Source organism: Clarias gariepinus, chromosome 27 (assembly GCF_024256425.1).
Source record: "Clarias gariepinus isolate MV-2021 ecotype Netherlands chromosome 27, CGAR_prim_01v2, whole genome shotgun sequence".
Lineage (NCBI taxonomy): Eukaryota > Metazoa > Chordata > Actinopteri > Siluriformes > Clariidae > Clarias > Clarias gariepinus.
Genome location: NC_071126.1, coordinates 18,954,938 through 18,981,107, shown reverse-complemented (window position 1 = coordinate 18,981,107; position 26,170 = coordinate 18,954,938). Strand labels below are relative to the sequence as shown.

At 41.9% G+C, this 26,170-nt stretch overlaps 1 protein-coding gene across 7 annotated transcripts in view; it reads right to left on the bottom strand.

The window, feature by feature from the left end:
* Window positions 1–6,769: 6,769 nt before the first annotated feature.
* sipa1l1 (signal-induced proliferation-associated 1 like 1) overlaps window positions 6,770–26,170 on the bottom strand; it is an 82,808-nt gene continuing 63,407 nt past the window's right edge. For 5 of the 7 annotated variants that reach the window (XM_053488910.1, XM_053488912.1, XM_053488911.1 and 2 more), the window contains 13 exons: window positions 25,402–25,676; window positions 24,265–24,555; window positions 24,020–24,172; window positions 23,770–23,885; window positions 18,021–18,118; window positions 17,394–17,845; window positions 17,094–17,315; window positions 16,549–16,708; window positions 16,206–16,440; window positions 14,311–14,484; window positions 13,306–13,417; window positions 13,127–13,205; window positions 6,770–7,710 (listed from right to left, as the gene is read on the bottom strand). In XM_053488910.1, coding sequence (XP_053344885.1) covers window positions 7,567–7,710; window positions 13,127–13,205; window positions 13,306–13,417; window positions 14,311–14,484; window positions 16,206–16,440; window positions 16,549–16,708; window positions 17,094–17,315; window positions 17,394–17,845; window positions 18,021–18,118; window positions 23,770–23,885; window positions 24,020–24,172; window positions 24,265–24,555; window positions 25,402–25,676 — 2,511 coding nt within the window. In that variant the 3' untranslated portion in view covers window positions 6,770–7,566. The remainder of the gene's footprint in view (window positions 7,711–13,126; window positions 13,206–13,305; window positions 13,418–14,310; window positions 14,485–16,205; window positions 16,441–16,548; window positions 16,709–17,093; window positions 17,316–17,393; window positions 17,846–18,020; window positions 18,119–23,769; window positions 23,886–24,019; window positions 24,173–24,264; window positions 24,556–25,401; window positions 25,677–26,170) is intronic. The other 2 variants (XM_053488915.1, XM_053488916.1) reach the window with 2 other exon arrangements.

The window sequence follows — 26,170 nt, the reverse complement described above, 5'->3', positions numbered from 1 at the left end:
AAGTTCATAGCAAAAATTTTTTTAGTGTACTTGCCTTTGTTTTTGTTTTGGAGTAAGCCATGCTGTGCCACGCTTTCGTTTCTTTTATGAAGATTCAGGTGCTTTATAGGTGCATCACCATCGAAAGTTCCACTTAAAGTATTGGATCCTCAAGAACAAAACTGTTTGTGGGAGCATTGTGGGAACTAGGAGCATAGGCTTGTTTTTCATAAACATTTATGCTTCTTTACCTTATAAATAGACTTGCTGTTCATGTGCATATATATAATGAGAGATTTAGACCACAGTGCTGCTAAATTCTGGATTCTAATTGGTTAAAAGGACAGAAGGTGCAGCTGCAAATCACCGGTTTATATTAACGTCAAATATTAACCAGAATTATTATTATTTTTTATAACAAAGCACTTTATCCACATATTTATTTTTTAAGAAATATCTTGTGATGCAGATTTTTAACATTTGTTGTTAAATTCTCACCTGGACTTCTTTTTTGTTAGATAGAAACATTTTTTTTACTCGTCCAAGGAGCTTCTGTAAAAACAAGTGTAAGGAGAACCCTTCTCTCAGCAGAGGTGGAGGTCTTTTCATTCCTCCCCAGGAAGATCAAGACCTCTTCACGGGTCCACCAGGAAACCACGCCTACAGACTCCGCCCACTCTCTCTGCCCGTTACATCTTAATCACACCCCTTAATCTCTCTTCATTACTGGTCTTCTTAACAGCTCTCTAACGTCTCTCCCTCCTCCTCTCACCTTCTCCATTCTTCATCTAACGAGCCTTTTCATGCAGAGGAAGATTTATGACCCGGGTACGTAAAAACAATACGTGGAATCAGACTAAAGAAACTAAACGAATGAGTAGCGAAAGAACTCTAACTTCTACCTAAGAAAGACGTCCAGAAGTCCAGCTGTGCCTTCACCAACCTCTGCACTTTTCTCCCTTTTCTTGATGTTAAGATAAAAATAAACACAATGCAGCTCGTCCTGTTACCAAGAAACTGCAAAGTGCGAAGTCTTTGTCCTGGAGGCCGGAAAACTTAAAGTGACCGCTTTACCTCCGACACTGGAGACTCCTTCCATAAACAGGAAACCTCACCATATCAATCGAGCCCCGGTGAATGATCTGTTGCTATGGAAACAACCTGCACTACAGTAGAAGAGTGAGCAATTTAAAATGTTAATCGTCACTTTCCCGACCGATCCCGTGAACGAGCGACTGGTTCTCTACAGATTCCTCCCCGTCAGATTTGGGAGGTCATGTGATGACCATCTGAGTCAGAACACAAGTGTCTGGTGGACTCCAGGGGAGGTTTAGTGACGCTCCTTTTCAGCTCGATATCTAATGCTCACGCCGTATCCTGCTGCTGAAAGCTTTCCAGATCACTCTCGATCCGTGCACTCAAGCCCCTCTCACACACACACACTTCCTGTTCCATTAAACCCTGCTGCACATCAGCGGTGCTTTAAGCCCATTTACCCCGTTGTACACACGACCATCGGCTCGTGTACTGGCGCTGCTCCGACTCCTCGCTGCAGTTTGCTCTTTTACAGCCATCACACTGTACGTCCTCAAGGTCAGGGGTCGCCAAGACGAGCAACAACGGGCGAACAGGACGAGATTTTAAAATAGTTTTTTTTATTGTATTTAATCATCAGTGGTTTATTAATGAACTTATAAGCCTACTCGGTTTAAGATTAAAAGGAATTAAAAATGTTTATTCCACTGTGAAGAAAGGTTTCACAGTTGGCTAGAATGTCATTTCATAATAATAATTTAAAAAATAAAGAAAACAGTGTAGCCAAGAAAACACCAAGCATATTTTAAGCAATATTAATGACTAGCCATGCCTGCGACTTTGTCCACGTGGAATTTAATTGCTCACTCATGAGCACATTTAAAAAATGTACAGCGCCATCTGTTAAATTTTAAAATTAACTAAAGTAAAATAAATAATTAAGATTTTTTAATTTTTTTTAATTTTACAAAAGCACAGCACCATGTGTTGAGTTTTGGAATGAACTAAAAATTTTTACGTGAAGTGTGTGGAATGGAGGTGTGAGATCGCGTTTATTAAGTAAGATTTGAATCACACCGCTATAAGACCGGATTAAAAATGCACAGCACCACCTGCTGAATTTTGAGATGAACTGATGATTTTTATTATTATTTTTTGTATAATAAAGGGCGTTTTCTCATTAAATTTCAAATCTTCCAGTACGCCCATTGCGATAAAACAAAGCCTTTATGTTACCTCAAGCTCGGCCAAATACACCGGTGAAAACCACATTAATATTTGTTTAGGAGTGTTTACATGATGCGTGCACAAACAAACAAAAAGACAAAAAAATAAAAAATACAAAAACCATCTTGATGCGTTCCATTACTTATCTTACATCCCCACAAATTATTTTTCCGCAAATATCTTTTTAAAAAAATCGCCCACTTTAGTTTTATTATACAGTATAGATTACTTTCAAAATCCAATATTATTCCAACATCCATTTACTGTCATTATTACTGAGATACTATGTGAATGTGTTTTTAAATATTGCTACAATAGTAAGAATATCTTAAATATTAAAGCTACATTATCTCACAATATAGTTATAATATCTTAATTGAAATAGAATGAAATAGAAACTCTCCAATATTATATTACATTGTGTAGTTAGATTTTAGTAGTTACACTTTAATTTTTTACCACTTTTATCTTTATACACTGTACTTTGTATGAATATTTGTTTTTTGATAATGTTTCTTCTTCTTTTTTTTGTATGTCCTCACGATACTGTGATATAATTAAGAACTAAAATAAGATTTTTTTTTTTTTTTTTAAGTATAAATATTTGTTTATGATACAAATTATTTTTCTTCATATTTATACACAGTACTGCCATAATGTTGAAATCTGTCCTCCACTGGTGGCTGAATAAAGTTACACCTCATCTCATCTCTTGAGATATCCTACAAAACATGGACAAGAATGGAAAAAAGGTCATTTCTGGACGTCTTCACATCCGACAGAACTTTATCCAAAACAGCTTGGACCTCATCGAGATGGGTTTATTCATTAAATTATATTTTGTTTTAGGATCAGATTTAGAATCAGATGATGTATTCCTCCCGCTTTGCCCTGCACCTCTTCCAGAGACACTTTTCCTCCTTCACTTTTGTTAGCTTGACTTCTGGGAGGAATCACCAGTCCTTATTCAGAGAAAACAGATTTATGTCCCCTGTTCCCAAAACTACTGGAAATATTTCAACACCTGACCTAACTAGATCTTCTCAGCCGTTTCACATTGCTGGAGTCATGTGACCTGATCTTCTCCAGGGCTCAGTGACGATCTTTTTTTAGTTCTTTTTTTTTTTTTTTGGCTGGATAACCATTTTGTCCTTCAAATGAAGGACATGACACTCAGGAGGAGGTGTTAAGTTGCGCCGTGGTGTTTTGAGGGTTACTGACTGACTGACTGAGGAAGATCAGAAGAGCAGCCTCTCCTCTTTAGAGACCTCGACTGATTACTTGCTACGACAATTATTCGACTGCTGGAAAAGGCAGAGAGAGAGAGAGAGAGAGAGAGAGAGAGAGAGAGAGAGAGAGAGAGAGAGCGCACTCTGGTGGAAAGGATGTACGAGTGACGAACTTTTAGGATGAAAAGACAAGTAGATGTCAGGTGACATTTCACCAACTAGTAGGCTATAAATTAATTTTATTGGGCCAGAAAGCAGCGGGTGGGTCACCTGACTTAACTCAAGAAAAATTACAGAGCCTCAGATTATTGTTTGTTTATTTTTTTCATTTATTTAAGAAACATTTTAACACTGTTATGATGACCGGAAAGTTTTTTTCCTCCTTGAAAGTTTAAACCTCTACAAATAAAATGAACAGAATAACGCAAACAATTACTTCTTTGTTTTTTAATCACGGAATGCTTCGCCGTCTCATGGTTTTGTAAAAGTAACGTTCACGTGGTTAAAGTGAGACACGCCTAAATCCGGAGAAGGGCGGTGGAGGGGCTTCGACTTCTCCCCGTCACACGTGATGACGCATGCGAGGAAAGGCAATGACTGATGAGACGTTTATTACGTTATGAAGCTCCATCAACTGTTAACATAGCAATAATAATAATTATAATAATAAATTTTTACAAAAGAAAATACAGTGCAAATAAAATTTTAATCTAAAAAAAAAAAAAAGAAAACATTCACATTTAAAGTAATCTGAAGTGGAATATTGAACAAGGTGACGAGTAAACAATAGTTATGGAGCTTAAACGCTGACAAAAATATATATTTGAATAGAAATTCTGTATGTTTGAATTTGCAGACGTTTACAGCGGAACCTCAGCGTATGAATTTAATCCGTCCTGGAAGCGGAATGTGAATTTTTCCAAAAGAAATAATGTAAATGCCAATAATCACTTCCGGTCACAAACATATTAGCAAAGGCAACATCGATATTGAGGTTTGACTCTTTCAAAACAACTTTTGCTGACTTGAAAAAAAGAAATCGTCAAAATTTATAAATTCGCTTCTCTTGGCTTTCCGCTGACAAGGTTTTAAACAGCTTGCGCAACTTTTGTCGCTGCTCGGTTCGTCGAGGCAAATTTCTTGCAAAATTTCAGTTCTTAAGGCAAAAATTCGTAAAGGAGAGAATTCTCACGCCGAGGTTCCGCTGTACGTTTTTGCAGTGTTTTTTTTTCTTGCTAGCTTGTTTTTAAATATGTATTTTTCAAAATAATGTGCTGACAGTTTAAACAGCTTTAACAGATCTCAAAGCCAACAGCGCCACCAAGCGATCTAGTCCGGCTTTTCCCCCTGACCCCGATGGCATTGGATGCATGTAGTTTAAACAGCTAAGCTTTTAAAAAAAATCAGGAAGCTTTAAAAAATGTATTTGATTTCAAAATCTAAACCGTTTAAATCAGCTGCTTCTGATGATAATCCTGAATTAAATATAAAACACTGTGTACAACCTGAAAACAGAACTCTTCCACCACCTAGTGGCAGAAGCATGCAATTACAGGTATGTACACATGAGGCCAAAGGTGAAAAAAATCCAGATGTGTTTTTGTGTGTGTATGTGTTTAATTAAATTTCACAATGTTCATGTCAACTTAGTCAAGACAAATAAAGAAATATACATTAATATATTATAATATATATATATATATAAAAGGGACATTTAGGCCTGGTTTGACTCGAACATATATATATTAGATAAAAATGAGGGGTGTTCAAGTAAAACTGGGAACAAGTGGATATATGAAACGGAATAAACTGTACTGGCCCATACGCATTTAAGTAAACATTTGTTTGCTAACGATGATCGTTACTAGCTAGCATGTGACCTCAATAACAACACTAATTAGAACGTAAATATTAGTATTTACATATTTGATTGCTTTGTGAAAAAAAAGGTGTTTCCTTTTCACCATTGGTCTAATTCAATAAAATTTTTGCCTTTGTCTCGACATTTCCAATTTGCGCATTTACAGTTTATGCTTTTAATCTCAAAATCACAACATTATTTCCAGCAAGTTTTTTTTTTTTTTTTTTTTTTTTATAAAGACGAAACCCAAAGCAAGTTTAATACACAAACCGGTGAAAAAAACGCAACACGTGGAAAAAAAAAACAAAAAAAAACAAAACCATTTCACGTGACATGTACAGAATAAAAAATTAGCAAAATTCACATCCAAACATGATTTTTTTTGTCAGCATTTAAGTTTTACAGAACAGGAGCTTGTATTTAAAACCTTCCTGAAAGCGTAAAAGGAGAAGCACGACTTGTTATCGTTAACTCGCTCAGGCACGCGGTCTCTAGATTCTCTATAAATGTACAAACCTGAATTGATCAGAGGTTATTGTTTTTTTTTTAAGGGCTTTTCGTTTTACTTCAGCTGCTGATAGCCGGGAAAGATACGACCGATCAAACGATTCGAATGATTCTTAAAACAGAATCGATAATAATCTCCATTCACTGCTGAATATTACACTGTTCTGTAGAGGGCCTGTGAGCATTTGGAGCACAGGAACAGCCGTGTGGGTGTGTGTGTGTGGGTGTGTGTGTGTGCGCGCGCTTACTGAGGTCAACAACACCTTCCTGGTTCGACCTTTGCAAGCCCAGCGTGTTTGAAAACGTGTGTGTGTGTGTGTGTATATGTATGTGTGTGTGTGTGTGTGGGGGGGGGGGGGGGGGGGTAGGGGTTAGCCAGGCGCTTAGAGATGGCGACGAGATTACAGGCTGTATCCATTCAGCCGTACGGATTATCGGCTGATTAAAACCCCCGTTCTCTGAGCAGGCACTCCGGTTTGTCCTGCAATTTCCCCGGATTTCCGCCAGGAAACTCAGAAATCTACTTCCTGTGCTGATCCGTTTCCTCAGTCAGAATAACTTTAGAATCAAATAACTCACTTCGTCTCTCTCTCACACACACACACACACACACACACTGAGCCTGAGCTTGATATCTGATTAAGATAATGCAAAAGGAGGAAACAGCGAACGCTTGTGTTCTTATTTTTTACAAAAACAAAAAACAAAAAAACAACTAAAATATAGATTGTTGCAAGTGAAATGATCACTTTTCACCACTAGAGGGCACTAAGGCAACACGACGATGGCAGGCTAGGGCACCACGAAGCACGCAGAAGATAACGGCATCAGGCTGAAATGAGATGTACAAAATATAATAATAATGATGATAATAATATTAATTATACACCTAAATAATGAGCATCTGTCTGGAAAATAAACATTAACGGTCTACTGTACGGATATTTATTTATAATACAAACTGAATAAATTAGATTTGTTCCCAAAAAAAAAGAGAGATAGAGAGGGGAAAAAATAAACAAAAACAAAAAACAAAAAACAAAACCCTGGTCTTTGAGAGTTCCGAGCGTTCGTACCGCAGACCTGTGATTGCTTGACGTGAGATAAGAATCCGACACGATGAGATTTTATTATTCTCCGCTGACGCATAGAGGAGATCAGTCTATTGCTTTAGAGTTTGAAGGAGAGGAAGGAGAAAAAAAAAAAGAAAAAATCTTTATCAGATGGTTCCTTCCTTCCCTCTTTTTGTCTCGTCTTCTGATTGTACTGCTGCGTTGTAGAGTCACACCACCGGCCTCGCTAATGAGAGAGAGAAGGGGAGGGAAAGAAAACACACACACACACACACACACACACACACACACACACACACACACACACACACAGAGACTCCGGATAGCACAGCAACCCAGCGTAATTTCACAAATATGGCCCCTAAAGCACACACACACACACACACACACACGTGCACGCACACACAAAAAGGAAAGTGTCGAGTCGCTCCTGGATGGTAGTAGATGGGCGTGGCCGTGGTCGTCCCTGCAGATCCCCGGCTCAGAGTCAGAACTGGGCGGAGGAGGTGGTGGTGGTGGTGGTGGAGGGTGTGAGAGACAGACTGGTGGCTCCTGCGTCGTGGTTCTGAGCGCTTCGGGGGACGCTCGTGTGGAGTGTGTGCGGTGCGCGTGTTTGGTCCCGGGGTCGAGCTGGACGAGGACGGAGCCGTGGGGCTCAGTTCAGGTCGATGGTGTTGAAGACCCACTCGGTGAACTTTTTCAGCTTGGCCGCAGAGTTCTGAGACTCCTCCTGCAGACGCTGGTTGTCCTCCCACAGCCGCTTGATCTGAGACTGGAGCTTCAGCTTCTCCTCTCGCTCCTGACAACACACACACACACACACACACACACACACACACACACACAGGACTGAAATCTTCCATACAGTAGTTGATCAATTGGAATGGTTATTACCGTCGCGCTTACCGCCGCGTGAAAACGTCAGCGGCCAAAATAAATTAGTTGCATTTCAAAGTCATTCGTAAAATGGCCGCCAGGTGGCGCAAAGTGACATTTTCGCTCGTTGCCGTAAATACAACAGTGACCGTTATACAGCGTATCTCTGTATCTGTTTATTGTTATTTAAGTTCTGGATTATTTCAGGTACTTTAAACACATTGTTGGGTTGCTCATGTTGGCTCATATGAGATGTAGTTTACAAATGAACACCTGGTTGGGTTATTTTGACCCAACAACTGGTTTATTCATTATTCTTTCCTTTCTCCAAATATCAGCCTGCAGAATGTTTGAAATATTACTGTTATTGTGTCACAGGTGTAGTTTTAAGAGTTGTTTAGGCAGGGATGCGTGTGTATACAGCTTAAAACCTCCATCAGTTGTTAAAGATAGCGGCTATTTAGAAAACATGCCCAGTGATTTCTGAGCTTCAGGATAAGCTCTGCGCATAACACCGGGCCAACTCATGTCGGAAAGAATTTATAAACGGTTTCTAAACGTGGGCTATTGTTTTTTTTTTTTACTTATAGTATTTGTTGATTTAATTTAAATGAGGTTTGGGCTCAGGACTTCAGAATCGTGATTCTCCTCTTTAATTTACTCCATAGTTTTAATCAGCGCTCAGCCGCATGCATTATGTTTTCCAGAGCGCACCGGCAGAAGTAGACTAATGATTATGAACGCGTCGGGAAAACAGCAAGCAGACTTTAAAAAAAAACGTTTGCGTTCATTTTCTGACGCGCTCAAGTTCACCAAAAACAAAACAGAGCAGCACAGCTTACAACACTTACAAAATCACAACACTTACAAAATCACAACGTTTTTTCGTTATTGTGAGTGCGCTTAAATAAAAGTTAAGTCTTATAAAGGCATGTAGTCTTATATAGTTTTATTATATAGTTTTTGCACATTAATCTGACACAGTTTTTTCAGCCTGTCACGGCGTGCGCCCAAATCAATATCGCTCCTCGCTCACTAGTTAGGCGGCCTCCCCTTCAGACATGCGAAGCAGCGGGACCGCAGAATTACACATGACTGGTGAGCTATCGTTACTATGGTTGCCCGGGCTTGCACCCCGCGCTATGAAATACTCGGGGTTTGTTGGGCTACAGTGGATTTTAATACGCGCTGTGTATGCAGCGCGCGTGCAACAACGCGGAAGTGCGGCATGCAAGCAGGGCAAATGGAACGCGCCCGGGGACTTCAAAGGAGCGAGAGGTGGGAGGGGGCCATCCGCGGAGAGCAGAGTCAGCGCGAGCAGACGGATGGCCATTGCACTCACACCGCGTAGTAAAATCCACTGTAACCCAACAAACCCCAATCATCACCAGCCGTGCCTTATTCCGTCATGTCATGTGGGCATTATAAGCTTTGTATTGAAAACCTCTAACTAAAAAGTGGCAGCTGGCACGCCTAAAAATAGACGCAGGTTATTTTTTTAATAGTCTAAATAAAAACCCTCCGATTTAATTTCCTATAGTCTAACCAGCGCTCAACCGCACGCATAGTTTTCCCGAGGGCGAGGAATTTTTTTGTGCTAAATAATGTTTATGCAGTATAAGAATTCCTATTAATCCTGGGTTGTTCTTTTAGTGTCACTATAGTGCTTTACAATGCCAGACAACATTCAAATACAAATGATTCACCCTCCCCAGGTGTGAATCGGCTGTTCTCACCTATACATTCAGAGAAACTCTAATGGACCTCTCCACACTTTAAAAACCACTTGAATCTGAGGCTCTTCTGGAGACTTTCAGTGATTTCAATTTGTGTAATTTTAATCTCCTGGATTCTAGATTCTAAAGTTGACATTGTTACCTTTTTTAATCATTGGAATGGAAGAACTTGTTATTTTCCTTATGATAGCATAAATTGCATTGTTTTTAATCAGTCTATACACAATAATATTATTTGGTATTTATTTATTTTTTAAACGGGTATGGGGGCTATCTTGGTTCATTAATCTCCGTGCCTGGTTTAGGTTTAGTATTCAGTGCGCATCTGTTATATTACAACTATCATAACACTCAAATACCTTTTATTGGTGGTTAAGTGACTGATGTGCCTAACATTTTTCAGCTGAGCCTTTGTTTCACTGAATAATCAACCACCGCGACACCCCCCTCTCTCTCACACACACACACACACAGAGCCGACCAAATCATTAGCACCTCCCTCCCCCAAACAGCACAGACATTTACTTACACCTGAACTGAGTTGTTTGAGTAACATGGGTCGAACCCGTTACAAATCATAACAGTCTACTGCATTTCATTCTTATAATAACGCAAAAACACAAGCGGGGCGGAATGACCGACATCTGCTGACGCAGTAGAACGTCCTAACACTGTTTTAATTTTATGGTAATTTATTTCAGTTAATAAATCTACTATAAATTTAAAGAACACAAGACATAAGATGACACAAATCCATACACGCTTTTTTTCTAATTACAAGTGATAGAATCTAAAGGCTCACTGTGTTAACATTTATTGTGCTTAAATTTGATCCTAATAAGATTTGATTTAATTTGAATTCTAGAACAGTGGCAGCTGGAACACCTAAAACAGATGCAGGATTATTTTTTTTATAATCTAAATAAAATGCTGTTTTAAACGTGGGCTATTGTTATTTACATGCAATATTTGTTAATTTAATTTAAATGGGGTTTGGTCTCCGGAATGTTGAGCATCAGGATCCTCTTCTTTACTTTCCTACGTAGAATCAGCGCTTAATCGCACGCATTAAGTTTTGTAAATTCGTTTAATGTTTAATAGTAAATAATGACCCCCGTTGCGCTGTACCACCGCTCGGAAAACCTTATGAAATACAAGTTTAGGACAATTATGATGATCTGCCACGGCGTGCGCGTGTGATGGGTGTACGCCCAAATCTACTATAACTACTCCCTCACTCCGTAGGCTCCCTGAATAGGCAGCAAAGGGACGGGAGCCGCCTATTTGTGCCGGCTGGCGATAATTAACGTTAATATGATCTCGGGCTTGCTCCGCATTATAAAAGCAAGGCGCGGAGGTTTGTCTGAGGTCTGGGAAGTACGTGATGTAATGGAGAATATAAAAAAAAAAAGCATGTCAGTGGGGAGATGTGACGCGGCCAGGCACTTTAAACAAGGACACTAGAATTCCGCCCTTTGATCTCCGCGCTGAGGACAGCGCGAGAAAGAGCTGCGCGAGCTCCCGCGGCATCTTCACTCCCGCACCGTGCCCGCCCTCGCAGCCCCGCTGCCGAAGAGGAAAAGTGTGGTTAGGTTTTTGCGTCAGCGAGAACTCGCGCCGGCCATCGACAGCGGGAGAAGCGCCGTCACGAGGGAGCGTGCAGGAGCGCTGCCTCCGCGTGCTCAGTTCTGCCACTCGCACCAACACTTATCGTCAGCTGTGTGCCCGCATGCCAGTGTGGCACAGCCCCCGGAACTGCACATGCACAACCTTTATCCCATTCTTTCCTTTCTCCCTCCTTCAACACTTTCCTTCTCTATTTTGCCTAAATAAATTACCCTTTTCCCGTAAGACCTCTCCTCGTGTCCGTGCTTTATGGTGCCGCCCGTGCAACATGGGTCGAACCCGTTTACAGATCATAACAGTCTACTGCATTTCATTCTTATAATAACGCACAAACACAAGCGGGGCTGAATGACCAACATCAGCTGACGCAGTAGAACGTCCTGACAATGTTATAATTTTTATGGTCATTTATTTTAGTTAATAAATCTACTATAAATTTAAAGAACACAAGATATAAGACGACACAAAACCCTACACGCGTCTTTTCTAATTACACATGATAAAATTTAAAGGCTCACTGTGTTAACATTTATTTTGTTTAAATTTGATCCTAATAAGATTTAATTTAATTTAAATTCTACATTTGTATCGTCATTTTAGTTCTGTGATTATAAATTTGTTTAACTACAATGTTTTACTTGATTTTATCCGCTACTACGTGCAGTTCTAAAACTCTGTGTCTCATTAATCCAGCAGAGAATGAACTAAGGCATGAGGCGTCAGTCTGTAGTTATATAGCGCCACTCAACGGTAAAAGCCAGCAAACGCACAAAGCCAAACGGTACCGCCGAGCGCCGCGACGGTAGGACCTACAGTCCGATTGATTAACCACTGTATGTAGGGCAGCTCAGAGGTTTTTAAGCTTCTTTCTGTATTTTAGAGAAGAGATTAAAGTAAAGGGAAACTAATTTCATCGGGGGATCCAAATAATGAAATGATAAATTAAATAAATTTTTCTAAAACAAAAAGACACAAAAACTGCTGTGTGGAAAAGAAAACCCATTCATACACCCACTTACTGCTGTGTTTGTTTATTTCTATTGTTTACTTGCTTATTTTATTATTTACATTTTTCCATATGGACTTTCTTCCATATTACATAATTTTCTTACTGAATTTAATTTTTTTTTAATTACTTTTCTATGTATTTCTTTGGTTACTAACTTATTTAGCTATTTACACACAGTGTTATTTATTTAACAAAACGTTTCAGTAGTATTTGGGTACTTGATGTGCCTGTGACTTTGCGGTAATCTCACACTTATAAGCGCGCATCAAAAACTGTACAGCGCCCTCTGTTGGATTTTGAGATTTTTTCATGGTTGATTTTTTTTTTTTTTAATGATACAAGGGTGTTTATCTACATTTCAAATTAGCATATTTTCTCTTTTTTTTCTCTCTTTATTTTTATTCATTTAATTAGATTATTTACTCATTTGCATGTTATAATATATATTCAATTTTCAATTCAATTTTATTTGTATAGCGCTTTTAACGATTTACATCATCACAAAGCAGCTTTACACAATCAAAAGAACTAAGTTTGTATATATACTGAATTATTATTTACATTATTATTTTTAATCTTTACTTGTTTGTGTATCTGTTTCACTTACATTATTACTTATTTCATTACCTTATTTTGATTTGCATGTTTATTCACCTTCTGATTCTGATGTTATGTAGTCCTTTATTTTAAAATATTTGATTTACTGATCTACATTTTTGACAGGTATTTACTGATGGTTTGTATTAACATTGTATTTAATTTGCCTTCTTATTTAGTCACTTTCAGTTTTATTTACTTCTATAACTTTAGTTATTTACTTATGTAATGTACTCATTTTTTTAACTAGTTAAGAATTTGTTTATGCATATACATTCTGTTTTACTTCCTCTTGGTGAGTTGATTTCTGTATATTTATTTCCTTCCCAGGTCCTAATGTTACTCCCTGAGCTGGAGGTTTGATACGGTACCTTCTTCAAGTCCTCCTGCAGCATCTTCACCAAAGCCTCGAGCTGAGAGACCTTCCCCGCAAAACCCACAGGGATATCACTAAGACGAGAGAAAGAGAGAGAGAGAGTCAGTATTCACACAGTGGCATTAGAGGGGGCATTAGAGGGGGCATTAGAGGGGCAGTAGGAACGATGCTGACCTGGGAGAGAGCCGGGTTTGTGGTACGGGCTGCAGCTCCATCTGCTGTGAGCTCACTGCACTCTCACCACGGTGACTGATGTCCTGAGAACTGAACATGAAACTCCTCTGGACTGAGACGAGCAGAGCGGACGTGATGATGTCAGCGAGTGAGAGAGAGAGGGGGGGGGGGGGTGTCAGTACTTCTGTGGTGAATGCAGTCAGCATTATAAACCTGGTGTGTGTCACACACGGCCGTGCGCTCCGACACTACTTAACTGCCGATTAACCTCCGGTCTGATTGTTCAGTTAGGCTGCCTTACTGCATCAACGTTTCTATAGTAACGGCTCCATACACACACACACACATATATATGTGTGTGTGTATATATATAAGTGGATGGGAAAAAAAAGGCTGTGTTTTCTGAGAACAGATGTTTTTGTTACGTTTACGAAAGGAGTCTTCAGTATCAGTGGTAACGTTTTAACCCGAACTCTGCTACAACGTTAATGAGACCTGAATTACTGACGTTCCACAGCGTTAAATATATAAATCACATCTCGTTCTCTAATAAATATATTACTGTACTATAGAATTCTTCGTTCCTGGTATAAAAAAATACTGATTTATATGCTGCTGTTTTTTTTGTTTTTTTTTATCTGAATACCCTTTATTTCAGACACAGAAAAAATCCACAGCACTGAGTTCGTTTCAGGATTAAAAAAATATATATATATATTTATATTCGGCTCTATCACAGAGCGATGATGAAAGCTTTTATGTGTCAAGGATGTGTTCTTTTCACAAACAACAGGCCTTTTATTTTCATTTACATAACCGCTCATTTAACGTTCGAGTAGGAAATTAAATTGCGCGCACTCTCGAACGGAATTTGGATTTAAAAGACAATAGACACGTCAGGTTGAGTCTGTCTGTAATCGGGAGCGTCGGCGTGGGCGGATCGGAGCGCAGGGCAGCGAGCGAGGCGAGCCGGAAAGAGAGAGAGACAGAGAAAGGATGGCTCACTGCGTGGGGGTCTCCCTTCACCCTCGAAGGCGTTGGCGGCGTCCACCAGGTGGCTCCAGTCCAAGCCGCTGTCCGCGTCCGTGTCCGGCAGGGGCATGAGGCCCAGCTCTGGAGACGGCAACCTCTGGCGCTCGTGCAGGTCTGCTAGAGAGGTGTCAGACGCGGAGAGGTCACCTGACCCACGGCCAATGAGAAAACATCACACGGTGCGTGTCAGCTGACTGAGTCTGGCTGTGACACTGATAACACACTAGGACTGTGAGCTGGTTGTGGGGGGGGGGGATAGTAGACCTGTCCTGCGACCCTCACACGTCGTCATAACTCTCAACTAAAGCAGACGCCGTCTACACCGACTGCGCTACCAGACTATGTGCGTCTGACTGGAGACGTGAAGTTGTTTAAAATAAATTAGATCGGTCCAGACATCCGTAGTAACGCGCGCGCACACACACACACAGGACATGAATGAAAGATAATAAATAATAAAAAAAAACTATGCAAGGATAAACAAAAAATAAATAAAGAGTGGAATAACAAAAAGGTTGCAGCGACACAGAAAAAAGGTTTTAATTAAATGGAACAAGAGCAGCGCGGGATAAAAATAAACCTCCTACAAAATGTTACCATGGCAACAATCATACACACGTTACACAATCGGGTTATATCATTATCATTGTATAAGCAGATTATTCTTGCTTTTTTTTTTTCACTTCATGTCTGCGTGTGATGTAATCTGAATGTCCGTCTACCGTCCATGTCTCCCTCGGCGTCCATCCATCCATCAAAGTATGCATCAATCTGTCCATCCATCTCTCAATCTGTTTATCCATCCATCTATCCCTGCGTAAATATATCTGTCAATCTCTCCATCTGTTTATCCATCAACGTTTCCACCCGTCAATCCATCTCTCCATCCGTCTATTAATCCATCTCAATCCATCTCTCCATTAATCTCACCTGCCATCTGTCTGTCGATCCACCAGTCCTTACGATTGATGGATTGTATCCATCCATCAATCGATCTCTCCGTCTTTCTTAATGTAAATTGATCTCTCCATCTATCCATCCATCCAACTGTCAAAGAAAGCATCAATCGATCCGTCTCTCCATCTGTCTATCCATTATTCTATCTAAATATACTTTATCTTCCCCTTACATCCATCCTTCCATCTAAATATCCATTTACTCACCATTCTCTATCTGACTATCATTATCTGTCCATCCATCCAACCATCTTAATATCCCACCATCAATCTTTCCTTCCATCTAAATGTCTATTTATCCATCCATCGATCTCTCCATCCCTCTACCCATTGAATATACTCTATAAATCTTTCCCTAAATCTGTTTTTCCATCCATCCATCTAAATATTTATTTATTCGCCACTCTCCATCTGACTATTCACCCATCTAAACGTCTATCCACTCATCAATCTCTCCATCCAACCATCTAAATGTCCATTTATCCATCAATTGATTGATCACCCCATCTATCTATCTATCTATCTATCTATCTATCGTCTCCATCTGTCTATCCATCCACACTGTCAAGTCACCATGCATCTGTTCATCTAAAATCCATCTATCTTTCTATCGATCTTTCAATAAGCTTATTCATCTATCCTGTCTATTCATCTATCCAATTTATACAGTACCTAATAAAGGCCGAAATAAAATAATAGTTGTTATTTTTAATTATAAGGAGGATACATGTCATGTGTAGTCAGTGTCGATGCTACACCGAGAGAACAGCCACTTAAAAAAATCTTGATATGAGAAAACACGGAGACAATTTTTTAATTTGTCTTTATCTGTCTCTAAGCAAGGTCAGAGTTCGGCTGTAACACCCTACACAGTGACCCCTGACAACGGCGCCGTACCCACGAGCTACTCACCATGCATCTTGATGCCCAGTTTGTAGGAGGGTCTGCGCAGGGGGGCGCCGCGGGTGGTGGGCGAGCGCGGCAGGGTGGAGCAGCTGAAGAGCACGTCGCTGGCGAGCGCCTGCTCCAACACCGCGTCTCCCAGAGACGGCAGGCGCTGGCCGCGGTAAATGCTCTCGTCTGAGAGGGTGCGGTGGAGCGAGCGCCGGCCCGTACCGCTCGCACCCGAGCACGACGGCTGCAGCGACTGAGAGACACACGCACATGAAGCGTCGCGCAATCAGTGACCGTTGGAAAAAAAATTAATCAACACATACTGACCAATTAAAATTTGTAAACTTTCTGAGCTTCTCACCTTGTCGTCATGATGGATGGCAGGAGGACTGTCAAGGGTGATGAGTTTCTTCAGATCTTCCTCTACAGTGGATTTTCCCAGCGGTTGAGGAGAATGCAGGTCCCTGAGGGAGGGCCGGGTCTGAGACGGTCCGCTGTCCGCGCCCTCACCCTGTGGTCTCCTGGGCGGAAAACAAAATAAATTAGGATGATGAAACTATTACAAATAGTTGGAATAACCCTTGTGTTTGTGATTATGACGATGCAAAGCTCTAACCTGTACATTAGCTTTATGCTGTCGATATATTATGTATAAGCAACTATAATTCATGGTCATAGTCGTGTTTGACCACAAGGGGGCAATTGAGCACTGTAGAATAATAATGGGAGCAAACTTTTTTTTTTATTGCTGCTATTTAGGATTGATCAAATTCTTACCATTATAAAATACAAAAATAAAACATTAAGCGCTGTGTAAAGTATGGATATTATTATTATTATTATAATAAAAGAAAAAAGCCTGCAATTAATTGAATCTGACTGGCTTTAAAGTGCTTCATGACTCACTTTCGAGTGTCTCCGAAGTCGACGGAGTTGATGGTGCTCCCCGGTTTCCTCCAGCCGATCAGGTACTTGCTGGTGGCGCCCTGGCGAGGGTAGAAGCTCTTGGGTCCTGGAGAGACGGAGCTCTGAGAGGAGGAGGAGGAGGGCGAGGTGGCGGACGGGGACTCGTCTCGGGGAGAGTTGTGACTGGAGCTGAGCACTCCGGGGCTGCCCGAGTGACGCGAGCTATGAGGACGAGAGACAAAAGATTAAAATCTGAACCCTGAACATTACGCTGCGTGTCTATGACGGACCTGAGCGCACCTGGAGTGTGAGGCCATTTCGCTCAGGCTGTACGTGCTGCTGTCGCGCATGAGCAGATGCGTCGGAGGGCTGCGGGTGGGCGGAGCCTCTGCAGGAGCAACAGGCGACTCCGCGGCCGGAGGCGAGCGCTCGAGTACGCGCCGTCCTCCTTCCGGTGGCCCGTGCCACGGCGACGCCACCCTCTCGCGGGACGCCGAGGTGCTCACGGCGAGCAACGAGCCGGCGCTGCCGTGATGGGGCACGTAGGAGGTGGCGTCGATGCCGCTGTCGGCGGAGGAGCCCTGCAGGTACCCGCCTCCGCCCAGACCGTTGGGTTCGGACTCGGGGACGTCTCCTTGACCGCCGCCCCCGCCACCACCACCGAGATCGTACCACTTGTCATCGCTGTGAGCGCCACTGGACGCCGTGCTGGAGAGGGTGTTACTGCTCGAGTGCGAGTACGGGCCCTCGGACTGCGTCAGACGGGAAACGCACAGATACGCAATCGTGAGGACTAATCAAAACGATCACATCTCACACCACACTTGATCATTTTTGCAAGTGTTTTTTTTCCCCCTGCTTTTGTTTGACAGATCACCAAATCTCAAAAAACTAAAAATATTTAAATAAATAAAAATTTAAACTCACCTGGCTGCCCTTCTTAGGTGACAGATGAATGACCTGCTCCTGCCTCTGGATGCGCGGGCCTCCTGAGTACGACGGCCCGGATTTACTGACGGGGGCATCTGGAAAGAGCCACAGAGTAATGACGATTGTTATTATTACTATAATAATGTAACGCGTGTAATGCAGCAGAGATTAGAAATTAAACCGCTTCGAAAGAGACGACGCAACAGCAGGCGATTTAAAACGACTCATTATGCAAGACAGTATCATCACCGAGACATATCCTCCCACATATACACACACACACAGAGCTCAGACTGTGGATCAGTGAAATTACAAAACAGTCCCTCGATCAACAAACGTGCAAGAAACACACAGCGAGCGCGCAGCTTTGGATGGAGCTACACGCTGTATGCTGTACGTGTCCTGTCTCCGCTTCGTCATGGCGGACGGAGGACGGTGTGTAAACGAGACTGGTGTGATTTCTGAGCCGTTAGGTAAGAGGCAGGCCGACTAAAATAGACGAGAATGGAAAAAAAAAAAAAAAAGAACAAAGCGACGTGGGAGAGAATGAACAGGGATACAGACGTGTCTCTGACTCTCAAAACACTAATCTTACTTATTTATAAATATCTAAAACACTGTCGTGGAACGGAATGAGCTTATATGAAATTAAATTAGAGTGCGAAAAGAAAATTATAATGATGTCATGTGTGGGAGGGTCTTAAAATGCTGCATCCTCATTGGCCAGTTGATTTTTTCATTTCCCCCCCCCTCAAGTTCCTTTTTTTATTGCAGAAAACGTCTCGTAGACAAGATGTCAATTTCTTTCTAGCAGAAACTACAGAGAATTTTATCCTCTCCTTCTGTCTCCTGTCTCTGAACACACTGTAGCTCGTTATATTTCTGACAGAACTTTGCAGCACTTTTCTCAGTAAGTTACAGCTCCAAAACTGGAGACTCGATAAATAAGAAAAAAAAAATGAAGTATAAATATGTGAAAAATCTGCAACGGAACATACTTGAGGAATTTGACTAGCTGTGATCTCGTACAAAATCCTCCTGGCAAAAAACGTAAAGGAAAACATTCTAAGCACAGGGAAGGCGCTTTTCCCTTTTCCTGTATGTACGTCTGAAAAAAGCCTGCATGGCGTTATTTCGAATTGTACACAGGGAGGCGCTTCCTTTAGCACTTCCTTTCCGTTGCTAACATTTCACTTCCTGCCTGCGTCGTCCCCTTAGAAACACAGCTGCAATCTAGAAAACGTTCGACGTCGACCCTTCAGTTAAACACCGCCTGTAGATTTTTATACCGGCGCTACACTCTTTCATTTGCAAACCGGTCACGGACAGGACTTTGGCCGAGAGCTCTGGTTCGTGTCCCCGGAGCGGGTCAGGTCGGGTTCGCGACCCAAGCCGGCGTCCACCATCATGCGAGAGGGGGGGGTGTTTGGGGGGTATAATTCTAGAGCTGTCCGGCGCGCGAGGCCAACGGTGTCCGCGGTGCGGCCGGACTGCACCCTGTTATTACTGGCGCGAGCTGAGAGGGAATCGGAGATATGCGAGGACGTTAAAAGGGGTCAAAGCGAGAACGGAACCGTGAAAGCCACAAGCCACCCACGCCCTCAGAAAGACATGCTGACTAGGAACAAAGAGCAGAGAGAGAGAGAGAGAGAGAGAGAGAGAGAGAGGGAGGAGGGAGGGGGGGGTGAGTGAGTGAGGTAAAGCCAAAGCAAAAAAAAAAAAAAAGGCAAGAATGGGAGGATTCCTGTCAAAAACCCAGGAGACGAGTACAGGCAGTGATGTATACTGCTGAGAGAAAAGGGAAGAGGATGGCGGTGTCACTCATAGCAGGAGGAAAGAAAAAAGATGTTACTACAGAAACAAACCTGCCTGCTGCGTAGCGGTGTAACAGCACGGCCGACAGCGTCTCTAAGGCCCCACCTGTGCACATCAGCGTGAGAAACTGTGTGTACCATGTGACTGCTTCTCTATTAAAGCGCCTGATCATGGTTTAATAACCGTTAACTACTTTTCCTGCACCGCTTCACCCGTAGCTTACACTGCAATATTTAAAGTACTCTCACCGTGGACCGTCCGATGCAATATCACGATACCTACAAGCTGATTCAATCTGTATTGTGATTTTTAAGCACCAGGTTTTTATAAATATCCCGATAATATTTTTACATTTTTTTAATACTAAACAAAATTAGCAAATTATTTGAACAGCAGAGGTGCACCACCTGCAGGATGATAGAGGTACGGCAACTCAAATGTAAACATATATACAGGTAGTCCCCTACTTATGAACTAGTTCAGTTCCAGGGGCACGGCCGTAAGTCGAATTTGTTCTTAAGTCTGACAAAGTGAGTCTTGTACACCTTTGACACGAGTATACAATGTAATCATACCAATCCACTTGACTAAATCTCTATCACTTTTCCCCACACTGCCATCAGGTGGCCAAAGACCGTAACCGCGTCTAAGGAAATTAATCAAGCACGTTAAACGCAATTTTGACATTATCAGAGCTGTTGTCCACTTTGTTTTGTTGAGAATTTTCCAAACCTTAGGATTATTCATCACCAGGATAGTCTTACAGGACAAACTTTGTCCATCATCGTGCTCCTGGACTAATTCACTGAAACTGGTGAGGCTGACTCATTTCTCCCACACACACATACAATATACCGGACTTTAGACATTTTATACAATCACGTACACACTAAAAATACTGTGTGTATATATATATATATATATAAAATTGTAAATATTGATATCTGGTGCACTGCAGTGTCTATTTTTTGTACAATACACATGCAATACAGGCATTTCTTCACGCCTGCTTTATAATACTAAATTAATTAACAATTTACATTGACACAATAAATATAATATAACGAAAACATAACGAATCACGAATCACATATCACGAAACGTCTAAGCGCTTGCTACGGCCCTAAATGCATTTAGCAATCCTTTATTCTCCACTATAATGAGCTGTTCGTATTTACTCTCCCACTGACGAAGCAGCACATAAAAACCGTCTGCTCTGTGTGTAGCTTAGTATTTAAAAGTGGAGTCAGTGATTCTAATCCAATATACTTTGTCAAATTTAGTCATGGTTTAGTCTGCTCGGTGTCTGATAAAAATCTGGTGTTTATTCACAGTCAGAAGCAAACAAAAGTGGGGCAGACCGCAGCGCACGGCACGACTCCAGCCGATCACAGCAACAAGGGGCGTTTGTTCTCGATGAGGTTTTATATTGATAATCGATCGTCTCCCCAAGTCGTCATGTCTCTGCCGTGTCCCATGCTCGTCCATGAATTTGGGAGTTGTTTTTCTCCTGTATTGCCGACCGCTCCTTTAAGTCTAGTCTAGTCTAGTAAGCGTGTTTGTAGTATCTGTTCTGTGTCGAACATTAACGAGAATCCAAAGTTTAACCCAGACCTTTAAGATTTGGGAGAACGTTTCAGATCTTGCCAATCCGCGAGTCGCTCCTGTTTTTCATAAGCTGGCACAATCGGTTCATCATAAACAGCATGCGTAGACTTTTATTTTGTTTGTTTGTTTAAACCCCAGTAGGCTCTCGTGAGATATAAGATAAGCAGCTTTTCCGGGAGCGGGAGTGTGGGCTTAATAAAATGTTTATTGCGCCTGGCTTTAAATAAAAAGCACAGTTTATGATGAATAGACTCCTTGATTGCGTGTTGAATACATAGGCAGATGAACCGGATCGAGCAGCTACGGCACGTCATTACACAACTTAAATAGGCTTGAACCCCTGACCAGTCTGTCAGGGGTTCACAGTCTGAGGGTCACAGTCTGATCAGTGACCCAAAGCCTTAAACATTTGAGCAACCACTGCCCCTCACACGGGGCACAGTTTACTACAGTGAGGTGATTGGTTCGGTTTGTTTAAACCCAACACTCTCATACAGTAAAAACATTTTTCTCTCTGTGGTGTGAAGCGACTTGCAGATGAGATCAATCTGTAACGACAACGTAGTAACTTTATCCACCCTCGAGATACTTCAAGCTTAATATAGACAAAAGTTTCACTCTGTATGGAAATAAATTCACACCTTATGACTAATCAGAATGGAGAATTCAAAAATGCGATGGTATAATCTGATAAGATTTATTATTAGTGGTGCTTGGAAAGCATCACTATTATTATCTCACAGGCTTATTATTCTTTTTTTTTTCTTCTTCGTCTTCCACTAGAAGACGAAGACTTCGTCTTTAACTAGTCTCGTACCATTTGTCGTAGACACATGAAAGAGATATCAAATCGTGCGGCTTATGTGGGAATATGACTGCGTTATGACTTTTCTAAGGGGTGGGGGGTTAATTGCCCCCACAGGGTGGGCCGAAAATTCCACAGACTTAACATTCAGACTTTGACGGATTCTAGCGCAGAGCAAGAATTTTGTAGAAATATAAAATTAAACACATTTGAAGGGGCTTGCAAGCTGTGTCGGGACATACCTCGTAAGTTTTACCCCGAGGCGAAAAAAGTGCCCAAATCTGCCCCATTGACACATTCGGGTGAAGGTTCTCCCCACTCAAACAGGAAGTTCTCACAGTTGTATCCCTGCTCCGGTAACTTTCATAGGAACTTTGAAACTGAACCCAACTGTGGATCCCGTTGTCATAGAGACACATGGGGGCGGGCTCATTTTAATCAGTCAATCAATCAGTTTCTCAGGAAGGTTTCAAGCCACGCCCTAGCAACCACTTTAGAGCACTGTAGTAACTGATCCTGTAGACTGTCAGTATAAAGGCCCGAGTGCCTGGCGTCCACATGCTCCATCAAACACAAGCACACGGCAACAACAGGAGGCGGCTCGTGTCAGAGCCAGCTGGAGAAAAGGCACACACAAACACCATGCCCGTATTCGTCTACATGTGTGTATTAATGTGACCTGGCTTCCACACACACACCTGTCCCATATAAGCATAACCCGTCCACACGCTGAGTTGAATCGTTACTTTAAACAGAGGTTCGAGTGTGTTTGGAGTACAAACGAGCCGCGAGACAAAGATTTTTTTTTTCCCTCTCTCTCTCTTTTTTTTTTTTAAGGTCAGAAGATCCTTGAGCTCCACTTCAATTACTGCAATTAGTTCACAAAACAATGAGGAGCTGCTCGTCAGAGGCGCTGAACTGTGCTTGAGGAAATAATGTCGGCTCTCGGCTCGGGGACGCTCCATGGAGACGGATCGCTAGCATGCAATTTCCTTTTCACATGGCGTTCCTGAGGAGTGGCACGGACGTCTCCACACACACACACACACACACACACACACACACACACACACACACACACACACACACACACACACACACACACACACACACACACACACACACACACACACACACACACACACACACACAGCTGAGGGAGGCTGAGGAGCACTGTTCCAGCACAAACCAGGGGTGGGGTGAGATATTACAAAAATATCTTATCATACACTAACGCCATTCTCTGGAGGAGAAGACGGGCTTTCCTGTGATACAAAATACACAGAGGAAAGGATTATTCGTGGATTTATATATATGATATTACGTAATTAAAAATGTTTTGTTGGACGTTGATCCACATGACAAGACTCATAATCCCAGAATGCAGTGCAGCTTCGTTTAGAGAGCTGCTCCGTTTTAAACACATTAGGACTAAAGCGAAGACTACCATCCTGCTGGACACTACTGGTGAAGGTTAGTGGAACGGCATTGTGGGTAATCCCTGACCGCCGATCTGACCTGCTGATGCTCTCTCCGAGTCGTCCACTCGGGGCCAGCTCGGGGTGGACTTTCCGCCGCTGTCCGTCATCATCTGTCGCTCGGGAGGGAGAGGCGAGTGTCTGTTCGGTACAAACCTGAAACACACACACACACACACACACTTAGGATTGTCCCGACTGAGGGTGCGTTTTCTTTTGACAGAACCTTAACTAAACAGACTAACAGAATGAGAAAGGGGAGAGGGGTTGTGGAGATCAGAGCCTCTCACCCCTCGGGCATGGACTTCTGCCTCCAGTGGGCGGAGCTGCCTGAGCCGGTGTCGCTGGAGCAGGACAGGTTGCTGGGGGAGCTGCGGGTGTGAGTGGGTCGGGCCATGGCCATGGAGGAAGCCAGGGCGTAGTTCTCAGAACCAGGAGACATCCTAAGAAAGATGTGGAGGACAAAAGAAAGGACTTATAAACAATGCCCATGTCAATGGGACATAACCAGGACGTCCTCGGTGGTGAGACGGACCTCTTAGAGTCGAGGGGTCGGCCGTCGCTGGAGACGCTGCGTGGGATGGCGGTCGCTCTCTCCGGTCTCTCGGCGGACAGCGTCTTGCCCATGCTGGCCCCCAGGCTGACGGCGCGGTTGGGCGTCCCGGTGTGACTCTGAGGCGAGGCGGAGAGGGACTGCTGCGGGCTAGACGACGTGCGCTGCCACTTGTTGTTGTTGGAGCGAAACGGGAACTTGTACTCGAACGAACCGCTCTCGTTGCTTCCCTTATACTCGGCCACCGGCATGCGGTACAGCTCCGAACAGCCCCTGCGGCAGCACACACACACACACACACAAACACACAGCAGAAAAAAACATTCTTAATTACACAGGGGATACATGATAGTGTGATTAATCAATAATAATAATAAGAAGAAGAAATAAATAAAGATTTTTCATGACACTTTACAAGGTAATATACTATAAAACAAATAATAATAATAATAAATCCAGAGTTTATATTTAAAGAAAACAGTCACATTTGGATATTTTTTTTTAATTAATTTCATAAAAGAAAAATGAATACCTGAAATTTAAATTCATAAAGCTCGGATTTCGATTTGGATTTCATAACAGAATTTTTTTTTTTTTTTTTAAAAGCTTGGAAAAAAATCCTTTGATAAATTGAATCATTACATTATAATAAAAAAAATATCTTAAATTAAGGAAAAAGAAAACGGAAAAATTAACAACTTATTTTATAGGAAAAAGCTTAAACAAAAAAAAAAAAAAAAAAAAATGAAGACTGCCAGTAGGAAGCGGGAAAAGGATAAAGTTTTGAAAGAAAAGTTAGAGATTTAACTTTATGTAGATAATTAAACATTGAATGGAGGAATACAAAAAATGCTTGGCTTCTTTATTACCAAATCCAAAACAATACATTTGAGCCACAAAGTAACCTGACTGAGACTCTCTGCTCCATTAGGGTGAGGTGATATAAACACTCTGGTGTTATCAGGACAAAGGTCAAAGGTCTACAGACTGGAAGCTCCCAGGTTCAAACCCCAGGAGGTGCCCTGTTGCCCTGCCCTGAGCAAGGCCCCTAAGACAAAACTTCTCAGATGTATAAATGAGATAAGACATACGTCACTCTGTATAACGTCACGTGTGTACCTGCGGGGCGTGGCGTCCTCGTGAGGCGGTATGATGACCACCTTGACCGTGACCGAGGTGCGCAGTAGATCGATCATCTGTTCGTGAGAGAGCGTCGCCACGCCCACCTTGCAGATCTCCACCAATCGGCTGCCCTGCCGTAATCCGGCCTGCCAGGCGTAACCGTACGGCTCCACCTCGGCCACGATGCCCTCGTAGTTGACGTGGAAGCCCAGCTGGCCGAGTCCGTTCCTGCGCAGGGTCATCTCCGACGTCTCGCAGCCTTTGGTCAGGAACTGGGGACATGATCACAAAAATTATAAACTTACGCTCTGAGTACGCAAGTACCAAAGGAAAAAATAAATAAAAAAATTTTGGCTTTAAAGGTAAGCTAAATAGATGGAATTAAGGTTTCCTCATAGTGGAAAAAAAGAAAGAGAGGCGCAGCCTCATGGGACAACAGGAAGGTCAAGAAAGAGGAGCGTAAACAGAAGAACCAGATTAAAACTGAATCTACAAGTATAACCTAATGTTATCTTTTAATTAAAACTAGTTTTGGATCATAAAAAATATATTAAAAAATAGTTATAATAATAAAAATAAATAACAGATAGTTACTTATAATGATAAATATGTTAAATTCTGTAAAATCTATTTATTAGAAGATATTACGAATAAATACCTAAAAACATAATAATTATTATTATTCTAATAATAATAATAATAAGAAGAAGAAGGCATACTAAATCTGGGTAATCCAGAGATATCATATCGATATTGTGATAAATGA